This window comes from Hippopotamus amphibius, chromosome 7 (genome assembly GCF_030028045.1).
Source record: "Hippopotamus amphibius kiboko isolate mHipAmp2 chromosome 7, mHipAmp2.hap2, whole genome shotgun sequence".
NCBI classification, from domain to species: domain Eukaryota; kingdom Metazoa; phylum Chordata; class Mammalia; order Artiodactyla; family Hippopotamidae; genus Hippopotamus; species Hippopotamus amphibius.
The window spans coordinates 25,361,855-25,389,284 of record NC_080192.1 but is presented as its reverse complement, the minus strand read 5'-3'; the positions used below and the strand labels follow the sequence as shown (position 1 = coordinate 25,389,284).

Here is a 27,430-nt window from a genome sequence, read left to right as displayed (position 1 = left end):
TTCCCACATAATTTAAAAATTGTTATATACCAGGGTAAAGCCTTAATTTGTATATGCTTTAGCACAGTAAGATTGCCTCTGGGATGCTATTTAGTTTGCATTTTGTTTAACATTTTTCTCATAGGAGAAACCTGACTTCTGTACTAAGTCATTTATTATACATTAAAAAGCTGCTCTTTCAGGTTAGAGCTATAAATGAATGTTACCTTGTGGGATAAGCAGTCTAGATTTTAGCTATATGAGCCATGTTTATTACGGTGCTAATGTTCAATAACTACCTTTGAATAATTTCTCCATTTCCTGTGATGATGTGCAAGTGTGACAGAGCTCACCAGTTCATGCCTGGACATGTTACAGGGCTTGAGCCCTCTTTCAGGATTTCGAGTCCAAACCTTTCTGATGTGCTTTGTTGGAAAGTGTAAAGTATCTTGATTTCTAAACCCAAGAACTTTCAAATTGAGTCAAGAATTTGGAGCTTTGTAAGACCTCTTTAGCAGTAGTGATCTCAAACCAATTATAAGCTCCAAGCTCCCTTCCCAAGTTGGGAGCAGTGGCATCACTGCATGCCCCTGGAATGGCTGGAAGGGATATGATCTTGTAAATAGGAAAGCTGTTACTTTTAAAAACTTGTATTGTTTACCTACTAGCCATGTATCTCTTGAAATCATTTTGTCATGTTTACAATGATGTACCTTATTGGTAACAAATTATTAGTTTGATGTTTAACAATAGTGCCTTTAGTAAATTATTTTACAACCAAAACATGTTGTTTTTTGTTAGATCAACTTAGCAGAATGTAGAAGTCCACACTGAGATGTGCTCTAAGAAATCTAAGTTTCTGTTCATTGACTAGGTTTTTAGTTTTGTTATTTTAATAGCCTTCTTTTTTTTTAGATCAGTTTTAGGTTCATAGCAAACTGAGCATAAAGCAGAGTTCCCATATACCCCCCTTCCTTGAGTTTACACCACAGCCTCCCCCATAGGTTTCACTTTTAAGGGTTTAAAAAGTAAAAGGCTGAGTCACTTATTTCTTTCTCATATATATTTACATTGAAGTAAGTACTGAAACAAGCAACTATAGCATTATAAACAACATAGCTTCCAGAGTTGTTTTTAAATTTTAGTACCTAAAATTTTAGTAGCTAAAATTAGGTACTAAAAGGTATAGCAGTTTAAGTATAAAGTAATCCTTGACATTAAAAAAGGCTAGACTCGGTTATCTTGACAATAAATCTTTAATGAGGTATAATTCTGTTAACAGTTGAGGTAATAACTGCATAGGTATTTAATAGATGAATGATTTTAAACCTTAGCCATTTAATACTCGAGCTGTAGTTTTGGCATCAATGATTTGTCTGTTTAGGGATATTCTCATTGTACTTCATGATCAGCTCTGCCCCAGATGCTTTCAACCTGCAAGCAAACCCACTTGAGAAAAAAGATAAATCATCTTCCAGTGGTTAACAATGAGCTAAGATCTTGCATAGCTCATCTACAGAGGTTAGCAGATTCTCTTCTTTCTGAATAAAATTAAGTTAGCAGCAGTAGGACTTTAAAGAGATCTAATAAAGTTGTTAGGGAAGAGCGGAGTATTTCATACTATGTTTTTAATAAAATGCAAGTGTAATTTTTAATTAAAAAAGTCAGGGCCCAGTGTCTGAATATCTTAAGAGGCTCTTAGTAGTCACATAATCCTAGCAACAGTAACTTAATCCAGGCTTTAGTTATTTAGAAAAATGAGATGCTGAATATTTTGCCCAGGTGCCAATTTTGAACAATTATCTTCTCTGTCCTATGCAACTTTTTCTCTCAAAGACTTTTTATCCCTTTAAACAAAAATTCTTAAGATACAATATAGTACAAAGCTTTAAGAGATCTAATGTTAAATATGTAAAATGAACTAATATCCAAGCTGAACTGTACTTGTATTACATCATATTATACTGTTTGCTACATTCAGTTTTTTTTATGACTGCTTTATTAGAATCTGGACAAACCTGTTTGCTCCCCAGACAAATCATTATTATAAGTCTTAGCCATCATTGTTTTCATGTCCGTAGTACTGAAGTCATTTAAACATGCTATTTATAAAGCTGTCATCTTCATTTGTATATAGTTTGACTATGGCAAATAAAGAACAATTATTAAAACAATACATTTTTGAAAAAAGGAAGTTCCATTAACCAAAGCAATGTCTGTTCTGAGCCCTATAACACACAAAGCCTCAGGACTATTAATGAGTGTGATCAATGAGTATTTAGGTGATACCTTGATATTTCACTTTGTAGTAGTTTAACTCCCTTTAGGGGTCAAAGGTGACTTCAATATACAAATCTGAAAGAAATGCCTTTTTTTGTGGTAAGACTATTATGAAGAAAGTCTAATATTCTGTCTGATAAGAATCTGTATAGAAAATAGCTATAAAAGATAAATAAGAAACATATAAAATGATGCCATCTGACTTCTTCAGTAGAAGATTGCACAAATTCATGATCTGAGCCAACTAAGACATCAGAATATAACAGAGGTAACATCAGTCTGAGGTAAACACTAATAAAAGTTTAAAACTCCCAAGTACTTGAAAAAAGTTTAGTTACCTGCTGACATTGATATACATATACTAACTTCGTCTCTGTAAAAAAGATATTTGTTGTAGTTAGATACAAAATGTGTAAACATAGTGCACACTGATTAGTAAGTAAAAATAAAAACAATGAAGCTCAAAATTGTTAAGTCAGCCCTTTTAAAAATGTATATATACAAATCACAAGAAGAAAGCCCCACTGTCTTTGGATCAGCTAAAGATTTCATTAGAAGAGGTATCAGCTTCTTCACTGGGATGTTGGCTACCAGACAGGAGTTCTGCAGGCAAGAGTTTAGAATGTCCATTCTCAGTAACTCGCTGGGTATAAAACAAGATATAAGCTTGGGCCTTGCATACTTCATCCATAGTGCACATGCTTAGCTTGGAATCATTGCAGTGTACCCAGAACCCTAGAGTGAAGCACAGAAATATACCTTAACGTTTACAAAGGAACTTTAGAAATTTCTAGTATAAATGAAAAGATGGATTTAAAGACAGTTTCAGTGAGAGTTAAGCTTTTTTTGAAGGGAAAATAATTGTCTAGCCAATTTATTTCTTTTACTTAGAAATATAGCTTGGGTAGTAGTATGTTACTCTGGAATTATCCACCTTTATCCTGGAAGTAATTTGAAGTTACAGAATCTGACTGATTAGTTCACCTGACACTGGCTTTAATTCCTGGCATAATCATACCAGTTAATGCTTTTGCTGGTAGTTTTACTATAAAGCAAGTAGTGTACAACTCATGGTAGTGTTAAATAAATTAACTGCCTTCATGGGTTATCTGGGCTTTTTGTCCATACCTCTTTTTTCTAAGGTCCATGGAGGCAGTAAGTGAAAGTGAATTTTAGATGTTAGAACTTGCACTCAGAGTTTGTTCCAAATATCTGTGATCCCCCAGTTTGTTAGATGCTCTGTTCTTTAACAAAATTAACTGAATTAAAACAGTAAACAGAGGACCTAGTCTTGGACATATGCCTTTAGTACATATGCCTTTAATGAGACCATCCTTAACTATTTTATCCCTTCAGCCCTTACAAGTCAATCATGCATAAAATATAATATCCCATTTTCTGCACAAACCCCCCAGTGTTTGCAGAAAGCATTCTTCTTGAAAGAAAACAAGGGGTTAAGTGGCTTTGCTTAAGATTACTTAGTGGCCAGTTTAGAAATTCCTAAAGCCTGAACTCTGGCTGCCAAAAGTCTAACCTAAGATAAAATGCTTTTTCTCATCTATACCTCCTTCGGAATTGTAACAGTAGGCAGTGTAGTGTCCTGAGCCAAATCCTTTCCCGTGGTGCATTACTACAGCAGATAAGTCATAGATAAAACATTCTGGTCTGAGGGATTCCAGGGATTCCCTGCAGCAATAGGGCTCCATGTTTAAGATTTCTTCAAAGCCAACATGAACACCAATCTTCTCTCGATTATTACGTCCTGACCACCTACAAACAAATCAGGGTAAAATTGTCAATAAAATCGAGGGAAAATAACCATGTACTAGATCCAAACTCATAATAATAGAAGGCCTCAGAGAGCATAGAATACAATCATATATATAATAAATAGTGTAAATAGAAAATCCTTTCAATGCTGAAGTAGGCTACAAATAGAGGAATTCAGGCTTATTTACCAAACAGGTACAGTCAGGTTTTAAAATAAATTATTTGGCTTCTACAGTTAGATGATTGTATAGGAAGAAAATGAACTTTCAGAAAAACATAGCCCTATAGCATTTTCTCCCTCTGAAGAGCTAAATTCAAGGCACCAAAAGGTTTTTAATTCTTTACTATCTTAATACCTTGAGGATATCTAAGAAACTAGAATTTGTTCCTGGGAGACATAATCGGAACCTTTCTTGGCCAGGTGTGGAGAAGAACACAAGAAAACAGGGCACCTCTAATTCCTCAGAACACTTCAGAGCTCTTCAGACTAAAAAAATAGAAACTGTGACCCTTCCCTGTGTATAAATCAGTATAACACCCATTAGTGATAAAACTCCAATAATGTTCCTGTACTGTCAGTTTCTCAATCTGTTGATCATGCTTCCCAGTTCTGGATCTATGCATGTAAAGCAATGTTTTTATCATATGCACAGTATGAATTGGTGCTACAGGGGAGAAATAATGTAATATATAGTAGTTCTTTCAAGAGATTATAATCCAACTTGGGGTGGTATGGTGCAGAGACAAAAGAGATGAAAATATGATAGTATTAAAGTATTAAAAACATGAGGTTAAGACAGTAGTAGATAGTGAAGGAAGAAAGGCATATAGACAGGTTTTATGAAGAAAAAATGAAAATGCTTATTAGTACGATGTAAAATGGTGTGGAACTAAAGGTGAGGCTTGCAAATTATGTCAACTGTTGGACTAGAAGTCATATTCCAATCTTTCCCTATTAAATGTATAACAAATCCTGCATCCAGTGTACCTTTAATCTTAATAAAGATGGAAGACCAAGCACGTAAAATAATGGGACTTGCTTAACCTAAGTTCCTGCCATTCTCACTTTACCTTCCTTTTATTTTACCATGAAATTCAAACCTTAAAGTATTTAATTATACTACATAAATACTTGTAAGTTATCTAATTAGAAAATATTCATTTCTATTGATAAGTTGGGTACCCATTTTTTTCTTCTGATAAAAATACAGTAAAATGGTAAAGAAGAAGATAACACTATACCCAAAATTCATAATGGTTTACTTCTGAGAAGGGGGAGGGAATAGGACTGGGAGGCACACATGGGGAGCTTTTAAGGTATTAGAAATTTTCTGTTTCTTATGCTTTCTCAGAAGCTCTTGTGTGCCCCTCCCTAATTCCATTCTTCCTTTTATCTTATATACCTTATATATTTTTTAAACTGGCAAAAAAACAGTACTTTTTGAATAGGTGAAGAGAAAGGAAAAAGATAAATGTGGTGGTAAAGGTCGCATAAAAATGGTCTCTGAATCAGAAATAATGGCATGAAGCATCAAAAATGCTTTGGGTGGAAGATGGAAGGGAGTCAAATAGATTTAAATTAAGGTGAACTTTAAATGGCAGATTACAGAGGCAATTATGAACAGGAGGTTCTTTGACAATTTATAGTAGCCAATTAAGTACCAATTTAAGTGCTAGAAATTTAAGTCCTTTCAAGTCTATCTTTATGGAATCTCATATTTGCTATCACCTCTCCATGCTCCCTGGCCCTGGCCAGTATGAACCCGACAGTCTCCCTGTTTTCCTTCCACTTGATTTTATACACCATGGCAGGTCTCACTGGATTTTTCACTAAACCTTTTGTTATATACCCTTTCCTATTCCTTTATGCCTTCCTTCATGTTGCTCTCAGGCTAAACTGCTCCTCCTTCTGTATACACCCCATTCATTCACTTAGTATTCTGGGGCATTTTCTATGTACTGAGCTCAGTTCTGGGCTTTGGAATACAGGAATGAAAAAGATAAGGTCTCTGTCATTACTGAGCTTCTGTTCAAGGGGAGGGAAATAAGTAAATAAACTAGTGCATAGTGGTTTTTGCCATGAAGCAAAAATAGGGTAAGTAATGTGACACTGAGGGTTGGGTGGTGCTACTTTTAAATAGGATGGTCAGGGAAATCCTCTAAAGAGATGACATATGAACTGAGATTTAATTATACAAAGTCCCCTATGCCATTAGAGAGGCTTTGGGAATGTTCAGATTTCGGCTAACTCCCTCCTCCAAGGCTCTGACAAATTGATTTGTATGTAGTTTGTGATACTTAGTATTTCTACTTCACCATTATTTCTGTGCATGTCTGATTATAATCTTTCTGAGAAAAGGATCCTACCTTATATTCCCCAAAGAATATGGAACAACATCTGGCATTAAAAAGCACTCACGTGGTATTTGCTGACTGTACTTTTAACAGCTTAAGTAAATAACATTAGTTATTTCTGTTAACAGTGATTATCTCTGGGAAATGGGACTCAAGAGAAAGAGGTACTTTTACTTTGGTCTTTTACTTTACCTTCTGTAATGTTTGAAATTTTTTTTTTCTTTTAACATGTATTCCTTTAATTAAAAAAAAAAATAGAGGGGACTTCCCTGGTGGTCCAGTGTTAAAGAATCCACCTTCCAATGCAGGGGGTGCAGATTTGCTCCCTGGTCCAGGAACTAAGATCCTGCATGCCACAGGGAACTAAGCTCACATGCCACAACTACTGAGCCCACGAGCCTCAACTAGAGAGCCTGCATGCCTCAACTACAGATCCTGCACGCCACAAGTACAGATCCCACAGGCCCCTGGAGCCCATGTGCCAGAACTAGAGAAAACCCTCATGCCACAACTAGAGCGTAGCCCGCGTGCCACAGTGAAAGATCCCGCATGCCACAAAATGAACATCCTGCGTGTGGCAACTAAGACTTGGTGCAGCCAAAAAATAATATAAATAAATAAAATATTTAAAAAAAGAAAAGGAAAAAACCAGCAATAACTAATATGTACAAGAAACGATCTCAATAGTTTTCAAATCATAGCACATAAAGTAACTTCTCATTTTTTAAGAGAGCAATAAACTCTCAAGTTACATGGTTATTACAAGGTATGAAAACATATGCTTTGATTAACCAAAAGATTTGCCAACTAATTTATCTAAATATATTTCTGAAGACTAAAGGTTGTTTTTTGTCTTCTTTTAACTGCTTTGAATTAAACTGCTATACCCCTGTTCAAACATTTTCCAAGCATGAAGCACTTGGGTCAAATATTCTCAAGTTATAGATTTAAATTTTAAAAATTTTATACCTAAAATATGCTGAATATTAAACACTATAAGCAGAGACTTAATATTATCTAGCAGACCAAAATGCGAGGGGTTTGCTGATCAGCAATGCATTCTACAAGGGAAGATAATCAAAAGGATAGTTATTGAACCTGATGTCTATGATAAGGGCTAGAGACAATGTCAATTTTTTTCCCTTAAAAAAAAAAAAACAGAAATGTCATCTACTAGCCAAGTATTAAAATTTATTCTACTACTAACCTGAATCGTTTGAGATGTAGTCTGAGAACCTGAGGTAGGTGGCAAATCATAAGCTGTTTTTGGGCTTCTGTGAGTACAACTGGTTTTGAGGAAAACCTTCTACGCTTTGCTGTGATATCAAAGACAGAATGAGATGTGAATTTAAAGATACATGGAAAAGCTGAGTAAACCCAAAATATTTCAGACATGTATTATCAATTAAACATCTACTGCATTACAGGCATTGTACTGTGCTAGAGCTAAAGGCACGACCTTATCCTCAAGACACATAATCATGTAAACATACAAAACTTATGGGCTAGTCAAGGTAGACAGACATGTAAACAAGTAAATACAGTTGACCCTTGAACAACAAAGGCCTGGGTTACATGGGTCCACTTACATGGGTCCACTTACATGCAGATTATTTTTTTCAATAAATATACAGTTGGACCTCTGCAGGTTTCACATGAACAGATTCAATCAACCTCTGATTCAAACTTACTTCTGCAGTTGGTTGAATCCGCATATGCGAAAACCGCAGGTACGGATGACCTACTATGGCACTTGAGCATCTATGGATTTTTGTATAAGTGGACACTCCTGGAACCAATCCTCCACATATTCTGTACGTGATTTAATATCCTGAAAATAAGGCAACAGAATGATATAGTGCTATAATATTTTAAAATGGATTTGACTATGCCAACTAGCAGGAAAAGTTAAAACTCTCCCTAAACATACTTTAATATACTCTTACCAAAGTCTAATTTAAAAGTTTCACAGTCAGTTCATTTCTTAAGGCTAATCAGGATACTGGGGGCATGGGACCTTCCTGCCCAGAATACCCATCCCTGCTTCCTGGGGATCCACCGCAGCACTGCCTGAGAAAGCAAGCCTTTACTAGCTCTGCAGCTGAGGTCTCCCTCACTGTCTTTCTATTTTAGTACCGGGTCTTAAGCAAGTGGAACTGAGGATTCTTTTTTTGTTTACCATCTGCTTCTCTAGAGGTCCACCTATGGACCTTGTCCTGCAGCTTCTGGCTGGGCCATTGGCTACCAAAGTTTGCTCTTGGTGTCCAGGAGCTGTCCTTCAACTTGTACATCAACTACGACTCCAGCCATAGCAGCAGCTGCTTCTCATGTAGCAAGTGGAAACAGTTTACCGTGAGGCTGTCCTCTAACACATCCCCTCTGGCTGCCAGAAGCCTTTCCTCCAGGTCTATGCCCCTGAGATCCAGGTGTCCAGCTGCTGCTAAATGTCGGGGACCTACCTTTAGTCCAAGTGTAGCTAGGCAAAGGCTGTTAACTCCTTGAATTATAATTTTAAACATATGCCATTATATATTAAATTAAAGCAGCCCTTTTAGGCCTTTATTTGCTGGACCCAGGAGACACAAACAAAGATGTTATAAAGCCATATTCTGCATTTATTTATTTTTATTTAAATATAATAATTTATTATTATAAAGCCATATCTGCATATCTTTATACTCCCAGATTTGGAGATGAAAGCATCTAAGGACCATTCACATTTATGTCCAAGAAAAAAAAATACTTAACTACACAAATTTGATAAAGGTTTGTTTTCTTCTAACCTTATAAATCTTAGGCTCCTATTTATAACAGATTTCATGTTAGCACACAGAAAGCAATGTTACTATAAGTTGTTCTAGAATACCATCAACTGATGTGCCATTTTTTCAATGCTGGAACAGCCAGTGTTTCTTTTAACTCAGAAGTTTAGTATCGAAAGCCCTAGAATCATTTTTTTCAGACATGGAGATTAAGAAGAATATATGCAAATGTAAAGTATAAGCACTAAAATGCCACGTACATATTGACAGAGATAAAAAAACCAGATGAAGACATAGCAGATCTGATGTGGTTTTATATACCATTTCCCTGGAGGATGATGCTTCTCTTTAATTGAAATGGCTGTTTCATCCCCCAGTATTGGGTTCCTATGCTCACCTCTACTAGAGAGCTTATCAATAGTAGATCTTAATTGTCAGTTTCCTCCATTAGGTATGTGAACATCTTGAAAGTGTTTTACCTCTAGCCACAGCAACTAGAACAACTAGAACAATGACTAATATAGAAGAGACAGTCAGTAGATGGCTTTTGAATAAATTTTTGTTTTTATGAAGTTAATGTCCATAGCAGCAGTCCAGCTATTTATCTTATTTCCTATTATGTTAAGTATGAATACATACACATATACATGTTATCTACATATCAATGTTTTGATGTGTAGCGAAAAGACTCATAAAGCAAACATTTCATTTGGTACTAAACATGGTTACCTTTTAATATTCCCCTTTGCTACTTTATTCTGCGCTCACATATTAAACTTAAATTCTATTTTATGAATCCTTTCCACAATTTACTATAGGATCAAAAAAATTTTAATGTCATCAATAAGGCAAAACAAACATGCAGTTCACAAATGCCAATTAAAAAGTAGAAATACCTAGCCAAGTCTCTTTTGATAAACAGTTTATTTCTATACCCGCTACTTAGGGAATTTCTTCCCGCTTCCTCTCATTTGTTTCTCTTTGCTAACCTTAGAAAAGCAAAGAGAATATACAGCCTCTACTTACAATTACATTGGTCACATACGTAGATTTTTCCTTCTAAAGCTTCGGTTTCTGTGAATTTAGCCAACATTTCAGTAACCAGACATGGCTGGGAAGCAGTATCTTTTCCACTGCATTGGTATCTTTCTGGAAATTCCAGTGACAAGTCCCAGAAAGGTTCTATGGTGTTTGATTTGTTGTCACATGCAAGACATGTAACCTGCAAATAAAAATATTAGTTTCTTAGATTACAATCCTCTGTCAAAATATTTACTCCTCTCACTAGAAGTCACTGCCAGTAAATAAGCTCTTTTTCTGAAAACGCACTAACAGAATTCTGAATAATATGTTTTATATTATTTTCAGGGAATAATTTTTTTCTTCTGTAAACCCATTATGCCTTGATGGGGTTTAACTACTAGGCATTTGAAAAGTTTCCAGGGCATTAGTCAAGTCCGAATTTAGTAGAAAACCAAACTGTGGACTCAATTAGATATCAGTTGTGTGTGTATGTCTACATATATATAATATATATTTATATGCATTTAATTTAATGTGCTTACATTATTAGACTTGAGGTTCTTTGCCCTTCTTCCTTCCTCATCTTTCACTGATTTTCTCTCTCCAAATCCCTATAACCTAACCATGATACAAGTAAAATACTATTAGTATATTTTTATATACAGATTTAAAAATATATACTAATACACTGTGTATAAAAATATACTATATTTTGAAATCCTACCAACTGATAATTTCAAAAGATAGTACATGTCAGATAAATACATATCATATAAATACTTCCACTTAAAGCAAATATCGCTACATTAAAGTTCTCATCAAAATACAGGAACCACACAGAACGGTGAGGCCTTTCTAACAACTTACATAGGAAACATAGTAACTGGAAAAGGAAAGAATAATAACTTCAGTAAAGCATTCAGCAGGATTTAATGCCAACAAACACTGCCCATAACTGAAGACAGATTCTGTAGACCTAATAATCCACACATAAGAAATATTACCAAACTCTTTCATAAAAGCTATATTCCTGGAACAGACAACAAAATAAAGAAGCCAATTTTAATGCAGACTTTAGACTTAACAGATTGACACAAAGAAAAGATGAATACTCCAGGTATTTAGTTTGGGGACTCACTAGGACCATGGTTTGACCTTTTGAGAACAATTTCTTGAATCTGGGGTGGGGGAAAGCCATTCCAGCAACAAACCTCTGAACCGGCTGAGATGACCAGTGTCCTAAGTGTTTATTACACAGTGGAAAGGAAGAGAGCAAAATGCTAGTATAACAATTTTTATTAATTTCAAAATTCATCCATAAAGGAAAAAACAAGCACATAACCACTCTTACACTATTCAAAATATAAAATGGTTAACTTTCTGGAAAGAAATTTGCAGCCACGTATCAAAAGCCCTACTGTTTGACAAAGTAATTCTACTTCTAGGACTCTGTCTTAAGGAAATCATTAGAAAAACTGTATTAACTGATCGTGACATTATATATAATAATGGAAAAGATGGAAATGGTTTACAAGTAAACAATAGGGGAATGGTTAAATAAATTATGGTATATACATATGATGGACACTGAAATGTTGTAAAAAGAATGATCAAATATTCTAATGACTATGAAAAATCCTTACATTATTAAATGAAAATGTGAAAAAAGCAGGTAAATTCAACACGACCATACAATTAGGAGCAAAATATGTAAAAATATTCAGACGATAAAAACCTACCAAAAAAATATACCAAAATATAAAATATACCAAAATATTAATAGTTTTATGTGTGGGTTGTATGGAGTTAAAGGATTAAGAGATAATTCTTCTTTTCTTCTGCATAGATTTACTGTACTATATAGGTTTTCTGTATGGTATATATTACTTTTATTTATAATTGTGTATTTTAAACTTTTGCATAAAAGTTAAAAATGACAGAGAAAGATGATGGAAAAATAAAATTGCATGCAATACAAGAAGCACAACTGATTTGCTATTTGACACAATGTAGAATCTATACATTTCTGAATATGAAGTGAAATAAACTTCATAGATATTCCCTAAGAAGAAATACATTTGAAATATTTAAACTACATTCCATAAAAGTATGCTATTAAAAACAAAAGGTAGTATCATTACCATGAAAGCTAACTGAGGAACAGAGGCATGCCTCAGTTAAAAAATAAATAAACTTTGTTTTAAAGCCCTATGCTCTGGAAAAGTAGAGAGATGACGTCTAGTAATAGTCTACCAGCAAGTCCACTCATTCTAGAGAATCATTAATTAGATGGAAGATTCTGGTTTTGTGACTTTCACAAGGGAAATTTTTGCAGCTGTAATTAAAATAAAGGAAAACCATTTAGGATCTTTCTAGATGAAAACATTTATTTACCTTAAAATTTCACTACCTACCTGTTAAAGTTTTCAGACCTTGCCCCCTTTGGTTCTATAGGAAATCTTCCAGGCCTACTCCTTGGTCCCTGAAGTTACTCAAGTATACACCAAATCCATTCCCAGTACAAAAGTATCTTCAAATCTGTTCCTTGTGGAATTAAATCCCTCAGAGAATGAATGCAATATTATTAACCTAAGAAGCTCTGTTTCCTGATTCCCTCTTCCCATCAAAAAGCTTTAATACCATGGACGTAAAACTACTTCCAATAATTCATGAAGGAAACAACTATATGAGTAAGCTGATACATATTTGTAAAAGTGATCTAATTTTGACCTGAGAACAGCAGTAGCTCTAACATACTAGACATATAGAGAACATGCATTTTTTTAGGCTTCATTTTATTAACTCCTCAAGATGAAAACAAGATTTTAAAAAAATCCATACCTGACTAAGAAGTTGTCCATGAAAAATGTTATTCACAACATTCAGAACCTGTTTGATAAGTTTCCTTTGAGAAGTGGGGATAAGAGCTGGTAACCTGGTACCAGTTGTCTCTAGTTCATGTTGTATTTTATCCAAAAGCTCACAAAGAAATTCCTGAGCATCTTGTTGGGCGTAACCACGAAAAGCAGGAATTAGTCTCCATACTGAGTGAAGCATAGCAAATGGTGAAACCAAGGCCCACTTTCCAGACCACATGACTTGGAACAAAGTATGCAATTCATGACAGAGAGAAATATATTGTGAACTTGGCTCCCTTGGCTGAATAAGTTCCATCTTTCTACTCTTTGATGCTCCACCACTTAGTCCTGATGATAAGCTTGGATGTCTGGAGCAAACAGAGCCTGTTTCTTTTTCTTGGCATTCAGTCATTTGATATACTGTATCTGGAGGATGCTTATAAGATGATCTTGTTTTATCACTAGCTGTCACAGCCAGCCATCGGTTCAGATCAAGTTTTAAAAAACATTGTCGAAAAATAAGTAAATGACTCAACACTTGCAGGACAGAATTCATATAGCAAGTATTTCCCAAATTTCTCAATCCTGTTACACCAGGAGTTACTATTGGCCTTCGTTTAACAGAGGAGTCACTGGCTTTTTTCAATCTTAAATCTTCTGAGGTAGATACTATTTTATCTTTTGCCGGTGATGCTGAGGCTTGTAGTGGTACTTGAACAGGAACTATTTCTACTGTGGTGGACTGAGCTAGACCTTGCAAACGTAAACTCTTTCTTGGAGGCATACTTTCCAATTCTGCTTTAACTTGATACTCTAATTCTTGACGTCTTTTCTTTACTTCTCTTTTTGCTATTTTTTCCTGAAACTGTTCTTGCCTTTTTCTTCCAGTGGGTGACTGTTCAAACCAAGTTCGAAAGATTTTACCCATAAGTATCCTTCTCCTGTGCCAAAGAGCAGTATACATTTGGTCTTCACTTTGAAGCAGAGATTGGGTGCCATCATGTAAGAAATAAGAATCATCACTTGTACCCATAGACCGTAAAACCCTTCCACTACGAGTGGTGCAGTGATAATTTTGACTTTTGATTGCAGTTAATGTACTTCGTAGTAACTTCAGGTCTCCAGTTGCGTTATCATTAAGCACATAAGCATCACAAAGGTAACAAAAAACATACATCTCATTCACCTCCAATGCAACAGGATGACTGCTTTCTTGAAAGTGCTTGAGTGCATGTTCTTCAATGTATCTTCCACAGGCAACATGGGAACAGCTGAGGCAAGCCCAAATCGACTCAGTTGTATTGCAGTCTACACAATGCCATTTCTGAGGGTTGAGGATGGAATGGTCTTGAGCAAGCCGCAACTGCCCAATGTGTTTGCACTTATCCATCGTTAGCATTTGTTTAGTCTAGTTGAGAAACACATCATCCAAATAAGTCTCTGTTCATAACATCTGAAAACTAAACAGAACAATGTCAATTTTTAAAAAGAAAAACAAGCCAATTTTTACTTTTTTACAAGATATTTTTCCAGCAATTATTTTAATTTTTCAGAAATAATTTTATAAAATTGCTCCCTCTGCTCCCAGTATCTGGGCTGCCTGTCATAATACCACAGGCAGTTCTCACTTTTCATTTTTTTTAATAAATTTATTTATTTAATTCATTCATTCATTAATTCGTTCATTGGCTGTGTTGGGTCTTTGTTGCTGCATGCTGGCTTTCTCAGTTGCAGTGAGCGGGGACTGCTCTTCGTTGTGGTGCATGAGCTTCTAATTGCGGTGCTTCTCTTGTTGCACAGCACAGGCTTCAGTAGTTGTGGTACATGGGCTCAATAGTTGTGGCTCACGGGCTCTAGAGTGCAGTCTCAGTAGTTGTGGCGCACGGGCTTAGTTGCTCTGTGGCATATGAGATCCTCCCGGACCAGGGCTTGAACCCTTGTCGCCTGCATTGGCAGGCGGATTCTTAACCACTGCACCACCAGGCAAGTCCCTTACTTTTCATTTAGTCTAGACTTCACTAATCTCTCATCCACCTTGCTCTGACAGAACACACACATCACTTTACTTTCTCTGATGGTTTCTTTCAAAAACTTAGTTTTTTAATTTTATGCTACCATCTACTGGTAAAGAATGGGTAGTGACCACTTTTCACATCCCTTTTACCCAACCTGAAGGCAGTTTACAAAAATATTCCTTTTCTTAAAAACTGGGGGACTGGGGCTTCCTAGGTGGTGCAGTGGTTAAGAATCCGCCTGCCAATGCGGGGGACACAGGTTCGACCCCTGCTCCAGGAAGATCCCACATGCCACGGAGCAACAAAGCCCGTGTGCCAAAAAAAAAAAAAAAAAAAAAAAAAAAAATACTTGGGTACTTCCCTGGTGGCGCAGTGGTTAAGAATTTGCCTGCCAAAGCAGGGAACATGGGTTCGATCCCTGGTCCAGGAAGATCCCACATGCTGCGGAGCAACTAAGCCTGTGGGCCACAACTACTGAGCCTGCACTCTAGAGCCTGTGAGCCACAACTACTGAGCCTATGTGCCACAGCTACTGAGGCCTGTACACCTAGAGCCCATGCTCCGCAACAAGAGAAGCCACCATACTGAGAAGCGCCGTGGACCGAAATGAAGAGTAGCCCCTGCTCACCACAACTAGAGAAACCCCGCATGCAGCAACAAAGATCCAACGCAGCCAAAAAAAAAAAAAACGGGACTGGCAAGACCCAAATACATCTCATTAATATCTACATTCTGAGAGCCATAAGTGGAGTTACTAAAACATAACAACCGTTAAAAGCATGGGTTTTGAACTAGGAAAACTTAGGTCTGAATGCTACCTCTGCTACATACTGTTAATATGTCTGATTTGAGCAAATATTTTAACTTCTGTAAAGTTTGTCTGTAAATACCACCTTCACTGAATTGTTAAAGGATTGAGATAAAATATCTTGTACATGGTAAATGCTCAGTAAACAGTAAACATCTGACACATAGCTATAGTGAACAAATCAATATTACATTCTATTTATTTAAATAATATTCTTATTAATTACCATTTAAAATTTGGCTTTCCAGTAGTAAATCAATAATGACCTTTAATTCATGGCCCTGTAACATACTCTGATTTGACAGACTTGACAGTTTGCCTTAAGGAAAGAGAAAAGCATTCTCCCCTTCTGTCCTTGTGTTTGAATAGATTGTCAGGAATGTACGAGGATGTATAGGCAAATAAAGAAAAAAAGAGGAAAAATATGAAGTGAGTGGCAATATAATGAATTTCTACATTCTGGCAGGCCTAAGCATTACCTAAAATTAGAAGCTTATTCCAAAAAACAAACCCACATACCAAATAACCCCAACATAATAAAACAAATGTAATTTTGACCCAGAAATTTGTTCATTTATCAGTTAAAGGAACACATCTGCTACATGTATCTAAAAACAGTGAACTGAAATCTACTAAGAAAATAGGGAATCACAAAACATTTTCTTCACTGATTTAACATAAATTGAACACAAATTTTAGGTTTCATGTGGGGACCTAGATATAGGACACTCAATATTATGTGTAGCATGATCAATGCTTTAAATTTTTTAGGACAGCAAGACAGTATGAATTTCAATGGTACTTGCAGATGCTGCCTCCAAGACCCTAAGAAAACTGCAAAGGTAAAGTTGATTTTTGGTTTCTTCCCCTCTTTTTTTTGTAAAATCTCCTAGCAATAAGAGATACTCCTGACCATCACCAATTTCTTAACTTTTAGATACAGGGTATGCTGAATATACATCTGCACACATTTCACGTCTTCCCTCAAAATTTCCTGAGGTCCAAAATCTGGTCAAATATAGTATTTTATTAGAACTGGTGTTCAACAACAGTTGCTAATGGCAAAAGTAAGACATCAGTGATTAATATGCTCAATTACCCTAAATCCTTCCAGGTACTGAGATTAATAATCTTGGAATCATACTTGTCTCCTCTCTTTCTCTCTCCCCACATCAATCCTTTAGGAAAAATATTTGGCTCTACCTTCAAAATATGTCTAAAATCTGACTACTTATTATCTCTACTGCCACCACCCTGGACCAAGCCACAATCAAGTAGATTACTGTAATTAGGCTCCTAAACAGTCTCTCAGCTTTGATCCTTGCTGCCACCAAAAATTTACTCTCCATACAGCAGCAGCACATCTGCCTTTAGACCCAGACCTGACATGTTAGGGGGCCCCTGCCTAGTCCTTGTTATGTGGAGTCAACAGAGTCAAGGGGATTTGGCCACCTGGCACAAGCATACATCCCAAACTCCCCTTTTAAACTGCTACCTGGGACCTTCCCCAAATCCTGCTTCCAGGGCACACAGGCAAAAAGAAGTCACTGAAGAATTCTATAAAGGACAATGCCACGACCAGATATGTAGGTTACAGAGGAATGTGAATGGCAGATCTAGAGGAAGGTTGAGTAATTAAAGGATACTCTACTGCTCCAGATAGTACAGGGAAATTAAAGCTGTAGCAATGTTGAAGCAAAGACGGGAGCAAAGGTAGATTAGTGCTGACCAAACACTGGTTGAAAGAACTGACTAATACAGAGATTAAGTGAAGAATCTAGGGTTCTCTTCTATCTACTTTCATTTAAAAAGGATCATATAAAGAACACAGATAATTTAATTAAACATTTGTTTCTGGCAAGTCATAGACAATAATTATTAGTTTACCTTCTTGTAGAGATGAAGTGGGAAATGCTATTTACTTATAGTCAAGGGAAATTATTTCATTCTAAAATTTTAAAGAGGTTGTATGAGTTTACACCTTGCAGAACATTCAGAAAAAAAGGCTCAAAAGAAAAAAAACCTAGAAAGAATATATATATATATATATAAAATCATTCATTTTTGGGTTATCTCGGGGTAGCAGGACTAGAAATTATTTTATTAATCCATATTTTTAAATTCCCCCAAATAATTAATGTGTTACTTATATAAGTTTTAAGTAGGAAAGATAGTGCTAGATTATAGACTAGTTTCTTTACTTCCTTCTCCTCTATATCCTGCAAATACATTCCCTTAGTTACAAGGAACCTGACTATTTCATTATAGTTGTTATTAAAAAATCTATTTAGATTATGGCAAGGCCCCTGACCTTCAACAGGAAGTGGCCTATAATCAAATAGCATGATTCCATTTGATGCGAAAATTGTGAAAAGGGTGAAATGTTGATCAGATACCATCTCTCTGAGAGGCAATATATAACAGGGAAGAGGTCTCACGGCAAAACAGAGAGCCCTAAGGAATCCAAATGCCTGAGTCTAACACTCGGCTGTATTTATTATGTGATATAGACAATTATTTATGTTCCACGTACCTCAGTTTTCCTATCTGTAAAATAAGAGTATAATCACATCAATAGGGTTGATGAGGGAATTAGGAAATTTATATTTGTAAAGCACTTACAACAATTTCTGGCACTTAATAATATGGCCCTTAGTACATCTTACCTGCTAATAATAATAATATTATTACTACTATTAATATTATTATAAATGTTAGCTTCCCTCTAGTTTTATCACTTTTAGCCAGGGGTTCTTCTCAGGCAATGTGTACTAAGGCAAACTTAGGTACTAACTGATAATTAAGATGTTAGCTGAGGACTAAGGTCTGACCTCTCCCAGGGGTATTTGCATTTTAAAAGGGGATCTTTCAGAAAAAAATCTTTGAAAAAATCCAAAGAAGTGAAACCAGAATGGTGGAATGACAGATCATGAGATTAATATTTTAGAGTAGGGGGCCCACTTACCCAGTCTATTTATGAAAGAAACCGGTAGGGGGTGGATGACCAAGGGAAGGGCAGGGAAGAAAGCAGGTGATATAGAGTCACACTGCTGCCACCAGAGATCTCCAGTTTGCTCTGCTGCCTGGAGCCACAGCTCAGAGACAGTTATTAGGGTATCCCCAAAGGGGCCTCGTCACACAAAGATCTAAAGGCTTGGAAGAGAAGAAAGGGGGATGGGAGTATTTCTTGACACTTCCTATTTTCCTCTACTGGGTTCAGAGCACTTCTTTTCATTTGCTAATCCACTGCTGAGAAGCTATGTATTAACTCTGTTTGGCTCCAGCAGATAGGATAAGTGATTTTTGGCAGTATATTCATTTCATAGAGTGTTAACAAAACATTTTTGCATCCCCTATGTAGCTTCTGGTAAAATATTACCTGTACCTATATATAATAGCAATATACAGTCAAGATGTTTTGAATGAAATCTACATATAAAGATTAAAATTACCTATATCATTTTCTCATACATTTTTTTTTCAAAAGTTTCTGGAAAGGGTTCCCAGCACAATAGTTTCGATCAATGCTTGGGAGCAGTTTTATTTTTATCTAGTAACTTAACGGTTAAGATTGCCCGTGGACTGGGTTAGCCAAGAGGAAGACAGCTTTTAACAGTTCCCTACATTAACAAGAAGTATCAGATCTCATATTAAGATGTGAAAGCTTCCAGAACACTGCGGCAAACACCATTTCAGAGCTCACGTTGTGGTTCAGGAATTAAGATCCTTGGAGCAGCTATGGAGGAAGATCCTAAACTGCAAAGATTTGCTGTTTTCAGCTTTCAAGTTAAGTGAATTAATGAAGTCAACCTGCATATCATAAAAGTGCCAAAATGCTGCATCTGGTTAAGGGGTGTGTGTGTGCTTTATTTGCCTTGTTTACCCACCCTGCCCTGTAATGCCTGTAATCATGAAGATGGAATAAATTGTAACATTTAAAAAAAAAAAAAGTTTCACACTTGGAAATTCCAATTAACAGCTATGAAATGGCTTTTTTTAAACCAAATATGCTATCTCTATTTTAAAGACGGATGGACTTATAAGTATTCTGAAAGCTTCACTGCTTAAAGACAACAAAAATTTTAATTTGTTCAAAGAAAACCATTCAAGCTATTCAAACTTTTCATGCCGCATAAATGAGCAAGCCTCTTTATGTTTAAAATTCCCTTCAGCAAATCTCTAAAGTTTACAAAATAATTGTATTTGACTTGTTGAAATCTAATTATTTTAGAGTTAGCATAGCATTAACGCAATTATAAAATAGAAAGCTAAAATGACTAGAAGAGAAATAAAACATAAGATCTTATTAGATATGGTATTTATAGTCAAAGGTTTATACCACACACAAACATCAAATAAGATTACCGGTAAAATATTTAACCTATTACAGTTCAACAGCACAAAATTGCTTATACTTACCACCTAGTGAGGACTTTGTGGAATCTATTTTAAAGCTCTTCAAACCTCTTCTTGTAATGAACTCATTCACTCTCCCAGCAGAGGTTCAATGGTCAGATCTAGATAGCTGTCTACCAAGTCTTTATCTTTAGACTTAGCCTCTCTGAACCAGTGCCAGGCACACTTCAAACTCAGCTTACCTACACATGTTGCCTTCACAGAATTAGCTTTTCCAATATCCTCTTATTAAAGATACTGTGTTATCAATCAAGTACCCAGGCTAGAAATCTTAAACATTTTTTTGACTCCTCCCTCCCATCTTTTCCATGTGAACATTCAATTTGTCATATATAGAGCTATCATTCCTCAAGTCTTTATTCCGTTCCATTTCCAGAACTATCATTCTCATTATGGACAAATCACTCTTGAATCACAGCAGTAACCTCCAAACTGATCTTCTATCATCCAGACTCAAGCTTTCCTTCATAGTACTATCCTGCCAAATTAATCTTCAAGTTTGCTTTGAGCCTTTAATTCTTGTACTTAAAATCCTCTGCTACTTATAGTCAAATAAAGCAGTGGATTTCTAACTTCGACTAAGACTCAGACTTAGAAACCTTACATTGGGTTCAAGCAAATTTGTATATATGTACAACACATATGCTTGGAACAAAAGTTTCACAAACAATCCTTATAAAAATAGTGTATTCTGATATTTCCTATTCTATTTCATTTAAAAAGAAAATGCTGGTCACAAATCACTAACTGGCAGTTTTTCACATACTGCAATAAAAAAATATTATACATTTGCCAGTCGTGCTTTCAAAGTTCCCCAGATTCCAACCTATCTTCTTTGCCTTATTACCCCTGCATCACGAGCACTCCAGCCCAAAACAATAATCGCCAGTTAATTTCCTGAACTCATCTTCCTCATTCCCTTACCTCCACCTCCTAAATATTTTGTCTATCCTCCAAGGCCCAACTCCTCCATAAAGTTTTCCTATAGTTAAGAAAATTTTCTTCTCTCCTAACTTCCTAAAAGGCTTGAGTTGTGGCTTGTGTTTATTTGTGTACACATCCTTACTCTGCCACCTATCCGTTGGGGAGGTTCCCTATGGTAAGGGAGGGACTATTTCTCAAACATCTTTTTATCTCCTTAATTAAAAAAAAAAAGAAAAGGTAAGGGCTTTATGAAGATCCTACAGGTTCTATAGCCATATTGTTTCAGGCTACCAAATCCTCAGCACGATCAATCAACTAGTATTAATTGCAGGTGCCACTTCACTTTTCTTTGTGGCTTTTAAATCAGTGGTTAAGAACAGAATAGAAAGCCATTGATCACTAGTGACCAAGACTGCCCCCTCCTTTTAACCAAGTGGCCATTTTTGCCCAGCTAAGGCAGTTTCCTAATATTTTGTGATTCATTATCCTACTTTATGTGTTCTTAACTAAAGCCTACCATGTGTCTTGTCCCATGCTGCATGCTTCCAGATACCCAAAAAGCAAGCTGAGACATACTTCCCCAACCCTAATTATTTTAAATTTTCATATGACATGTAGTGACCCTTTAAATAAATATTTGTGTTCCAAATATAAGTATTACTAAAAGCTACAAGAATCACTGAAAAATTAGAAAGGTAGATAATTTTTTACTTCAAAAATCAACATTCCACTATACATTTTTAGTTATCTTTAACATAATGATCTTTCTCAGCTGACCACTTGCTTTCCACCTCAGTTTCTTTAGAAGACACTTAGAAAGAAAGCATGGAAGGGTACAATATACTTACAAGCTTTGGAAGTTCCTATAAGAGGTTAGGTACCAAAGATCAGTTACATAAAGTAATTTAGATTTTCTAATCAGCGCAATTGGTAGCATAATTTTCAGAGTTTTCTCTTAAAAACATGTTTTTATGAAAGTCCAGAAGTTACCATGAAAAATAAACATACAAAAATAGCCAAACTGAATTACTATTTTAAAAAGTGACATAGGTAGGATGAATTGGGAGACTGGGATTGCCATATATATGTTACTAATAAGAAAAAAAAATCAAATCGTACACTTTAAATATATGGAGTTTATTGTATGTCAATAATATCTCAATAAAAGTTCTTAAAAAAAGTGACACAGAATGAGTGAAATGGCTAATATACATTTCTAGAAAGAATATTTTAAAATCTGAATAGTCACTAAAATAACATCATCATGCTCTATTAAGAAACTTCCCTCTTTCATAGTTCATACTTTGTCAAATAATCATCACATAAGATTTACACTTTATATAATGCCGTGTGTCTTACAGGCACAGTTTTTACAACTATTAAAGGATTGTTTAAAAGTCTTAAAAGACCACATGATAAATCCAAACTCCTTAACATGGCATGTAATTGTTTTCAAATTGTGGCACAATATGTACTTTTCTACTCTCACCTATGACCAGCCATTTCCCGCACATCTTTTGTTAAAATGTTTTTATATACAAATGACTACATGGTGAATAAGTTCAATTTTTTAAACTTTTCATAACTGGGATACGAATTATTGTTTCATAGGAAATGGGTGTGTGCATTTTACATAAATACTTATATAAATTCTATTCTTATTGAAAAAAAAAAGTACCACTGAGTATAAAGTAGAATATTTAAATAAAATTGTCACAGTAACCATCTTTATCTCTTTAAAGAAAATTCGCCTGAGACTTCCCAAGAGGGATGGACATTAAAGAATAGGCATGTTGAATCTTTATTTAACAAAGATAATTTTTGTAACAAAACTTATTTTTCTTTTAACAGCACCAAATAACCTAAACAGATCCTCTAAAAGCTATTAAAAGTAGGAAGATTTGTTATTTTCCATAATAAAAGATACGAGGAAATGGCAATTTCAATAGGAAGTAGGCCTTAGGAATAACTGACCACCACAATCTTTACATGCATTTGGATAAGAATGAAAATAACTATCCACAGTAATTAGGGCAAACCCTACCCATTCCTTATAAGCAGTTTTCAATTTAACATATATTTCACGGATCTGCCATAGTACCCTGTTCTCTTAAGAGATGTTTATAAAATGCCAAGGGTCAAACATAGTGCCTGGTACATAGAAAGGGATTCAATATTTTTGAATGAACAAATTATTGAACGAATAAACACAATGGGCTCTCAAACTCTCCCTGCTCCGCCTTAGGTATGCTATTATGCCTATTATGTGTTTTGGCAACTCTCCTTGTCAATCATGATGTATTTCCTTTCCTTTATCCTTAGAAATGCTCTGGTTATTCTTTCTTCCTCTAGACATCTAGAATCTATAATTACCCTGATCTCGCTTGAAACTCCTCATTAAACAATAAAGGATACTCTTTCCCTGGGCCTTCTTCAAGTCTCTAGCATGCCTCTCCTGAGGCACAGAGACTGAATCTAGCTGATGATCTAAGAAAAAGCTCCTGAACAGCAAGTTCTGCAGCCAGATTGATTTCCTCACCCACCACACTTACAACTTTTTCATCACGGGCAATTTTGTTTCAAAATATTTATCGTTACATCAACCGATTGCAGCCAACTTCATAACAATAGGGGCAACATTCATAAAGAGACTGAGCATTCTACTATGGGTCTAGTAAATTGAGTTCGAATACTTTGTGTAAAATAGCCATTTTAGTACATCTATGACTTGGCCTAACAAGTATCTTCTTGGACTATAAATTAGTTTTCTAAGGCATGTGACACTCCATTAAAAATGAATTTCTTATAATTAAAGTTTTTATAATGTCTGAAATTGCTGTGAAAAATCAGTTGTACTTCTTTTGGTAATCTTTGCCAGAAGCCAGTATTGGTAGAATCCGTCTATATTTTAGTTACTTGTCACCTATTTGAGCTGGGCCTAATGGCAAAACTGTACCCATTATTGAATTCAGAAAATGATTGGGCATACATTTCCTATCTTGATTAGACTCCTAAACCGGTGCTCCAGCCTCTCTCTAATCTCCCTCAACCAGACAACTCCATTAGAATCCAGCAACGTTTCTTCTGGCTAACACTGCAGGAAGGAAAAAAGCTTCAAAGCACGTTTTTTTTTGCTACCAAGATGCCAAAATGTTGCCTTCTCTGTATTTCTGTACCATCCAAAAACCCAATTCAGCAAACATTTACAGAGGTTTTTCCTCCATGTTAAGCCCTAAGTCAGGTGCTAGGGATACAAATAAAATACAATCAGACTCTGCCCCCAAGCAATCCAACAAGCAGAAAATCCTCTTATGTACCACCAATGCTATAATACTCAGTAAGATTCAAGTGTGTAGAGGAAAAGTTTGGTACAGAGTATATATGATACCTTATTCCTTTCTTTTTGTAGTGCAAGAAAAAAATATGTGGAAAAAAGGGGGTAAAAACAATTGGGTAGAAGCAATATATTTCAAACATTTAACCCAAATCTTCAACGGATTTTCCATTTTAAATATTCCAAAAAAATTTATCATTGTATGTTATACTAAACACAGATTTACCAATCACTTAAATTTTTTTAAGCTAAAAAAAATCTGGGACAATTAATATTTTGAATTAAAAATAAGACTTATGCACAGTCAACCAGTCAAAACACTTCAACTTCCTACAATGTATGTACTGAATATCAGAACGTCTTTAAAATTCAATATGAATAGTCTACAATGATAAATGCTGAATTGAAAAATCTGCTATCCATTGCAAAATTAATGGCTAGTATACAAAAAGCTAGAGAAACTGCAGTGTGGGGGAGAGAGGCTAAATGAGACAAAATGTGTCAAAACTCTTTCAACTGGCCTGAGATGCTAAATTAAGGATAAAAAGATTAGGGTTCCAAGAATACAAAAGTGTTCATCTCTTTCAAGACAACTGAGTACTGAATCTCACTGTGACTATGAAATATTCTATAAACGTGCCTAACTCATGCTTGGCTTTCCGAATTTGATCACAGTGAACAAGTTGGCTAACTTTTTTCCTTGTTTACACCTAAAGCTAGTTTTAAAGACAACGCAATGAAATTCCAGGTCCAACGTTACCACCCCCCCCTACTTTTACCCCACAGGCAGCTACTTAACAGATAATAAGGAATTCAAGTGCAGGGCCTGAAAGTCGTATTTCTATGCTAATTTCACAACCCCGTTACTCGCAGGATTTGACAATTAAGGCTTAAAAATGGGGAGCGGGGGCTTGAGGATAAAGCGGCGCTCTCAAGCCTTGCTTATTTTTCAACTTGCAAAATTAAAACTGCAAGAAATTATCCAGTTACCAGTAGAATTTATAACAGCTCAAACTTGCAGTTGAAGCAATTACCATGTTTCACTTTCTTTTTTATTGCGGAGGTGGGGTAGAGGGCGAGTCCTACTATCTCTTAAACTTGAGCGCTCACTTTTCCTCCCTATGCTGACACGTTTCTTTATGCCTCCCCCCACCTCCCGAAATAAGTTTAGCCTATTAGCATTGCTTCCCCGAAGGCCAGCGGGAATGGTTTAGGAAGCTGGTATTCAAAAATCCTAAGTGTCTCTAAGTGGCAGCAGGTGCTCGCAGTGCCGGGACCCGATCAATGGAGGCAAAGCAAGGCATTCCCCTCTAAAGAGAGGACTAGAACCGCCCTTCCAAAGCATCCCAGGGGCGCTTCGCGCATCACTTGGCGGCACTCAAAGCCAGGAGTAGGATGCGGTTTTAGCTCGACAGTGCCAGCTCCGCAGAGCGCCCCAGCCCGCATCAGATACACGATCACATTCGCGATTGCAGCTCTTTCACGCTCCGGAACGCGGGTCCGGGCACAATTCCCCCTCTGCCTCCCCTCAAGTCCCCCCAATTTCGCCCCTTCTCCCAACTTGTCCCCCACCCCAGCCGAGGGCAGGGTGGCTACGAGGTGCTCTTGGCCACAGGGGATGCCGCTCCTGACAGCATCTCCGGGCACTCCTGAGGTGGCCGGCACCGGCTAGGGCATCGCTCAACCCACCTTTACCCAGAGGCGCCAATTCTAAATTCGCCGGACCCGCCGCCGCCGCCTCCTCCACGCGCCCCTCGGCTCGCTCCTCTCAGTCCGTCGGCAGCCCCCTCTTCCTTGCTCAGGACCCTCCTGCGCCTTGCGCGGCGGGAAAACGCCGCTAGGTGCCTCCCGGCCCCGGGGGATCCCGTCGGATCTCTGCTCCCTCAGGGAATCTCGTTCCGCCAACCGCCGCACCCGCGCGCGCCCCTCACGCACACTCACCAGCCCGAGTCGGAGCGGCCATCTTAGCGCTCGTCTCCCGCGCCCCCCTTCCCCGCTCCCCGCTCCCCGGTGCCGAGCTCACTGCAGCAGCGGCGGCGGCGGCCCGGTCGAGCGGCTACGTCAGCGGAGACGCTGCGACTGACCCCGCCCCCCCCCCCCCCCCCCAAGCCTTCGATGTGCCCGAGGGGGCGGGCCGCTCTGCACGGCGAGTGCGGACCGGTGGGTTGCCGGGCTGATGGGGGAACCCACGCCCGGGCTCCAGCTGGGCGCCGGGCTCCAACCGGGCGGCCGGGGATGGACATCCCCCATCGCGGCCTGTGGCTCGGGGCGGGCTTCGCACCTGTCGTAGCCGTCGGGGCCTGGGAGGGGGCATCCAGTGTTTCCTCCCAGCTAGTGAGATGCAGAACATCCCCCCGGGCGTCCCAACTCCTTCATTGAATTTCTGCCACTCAGCGTCGACTCGGTTGAGAGAAACGCGCGCCGATCTCGTTTTCTTCAGAATCTGCCCAAATTGAGTGGCGTAGAAAGTTTTCAAGCAAACGTCTCCTTCCCGAGAAGGCGCCCGGGTGCGAGCTCACGTGGTTTTGACTGCTTTGAATTTGGCTTCCTCAGACGGCAGTCGGGCAAGGAAGGTTCCAGAATGGGAAACTCCCAGAAGAATAAGATGCAAGGGACACGAAAGGCAGCTCTGTCCAACATTACTTTACCTGAAGTTGCCAATTTAAGGTAACGAAGTAGATTCCGAAAAGAAATGAGGAGACTGAGCGAGAAAAAGTTGAAGAGGAAAGTCGAGCCTACAGGTACGGGAAGATTAATCCGTTAGTGTTTATTGAGCTTTTACTTTGCGCTCAGCTCTTAGCCAGTTCTGCTCCGCCGCCCTGTGGGGAGTGTGGAAATGAAAAGACACTGTCTCCCTAAGGGGGGTTTGAAGAATCAGCGAGACAAACGTGCAAGGTTAATAACAT

General features: G+C 37.3%; 1 protein-coding gene across 1 annotated transcript; it reads right to left on the bottom strand.

Annotated features, from left to right (window-relative positions):
* Positions 1 to 2,353: 2,353 nt before the first annotated feature.
* Positions 2,354 to 26,505, bottom strand: USP44 (ubiquitin specific peptidase 44). Its single transcript, XM_057742354.1, has 6 exons — positions 26,466 to 26,505; positions 13,011 to 14,487; positions 10,173 to 10,368; positions 7,592 to 7,700; positions 3,824 to 4,029; positions 2,354 to 2,994 (listed from the first exon to the last, which is right to left on the bottom strand). Exons 2-6 carry the CDS (start codon positions 14,424 to 14,426, stop codon positions 2,795 to 2,797), a joined length of 2,127 nt encoding a protein of 708 aa, XP_057598337.1. The 5' UTR covers positions 14,427 to 14,487; positions 26,466 to 26,505; the 3' UTR covers positions 2,354 to 2,794.
* Between the last annotated feature and the right edge of the window lie 925 nt (positions 26,506 to 27,430).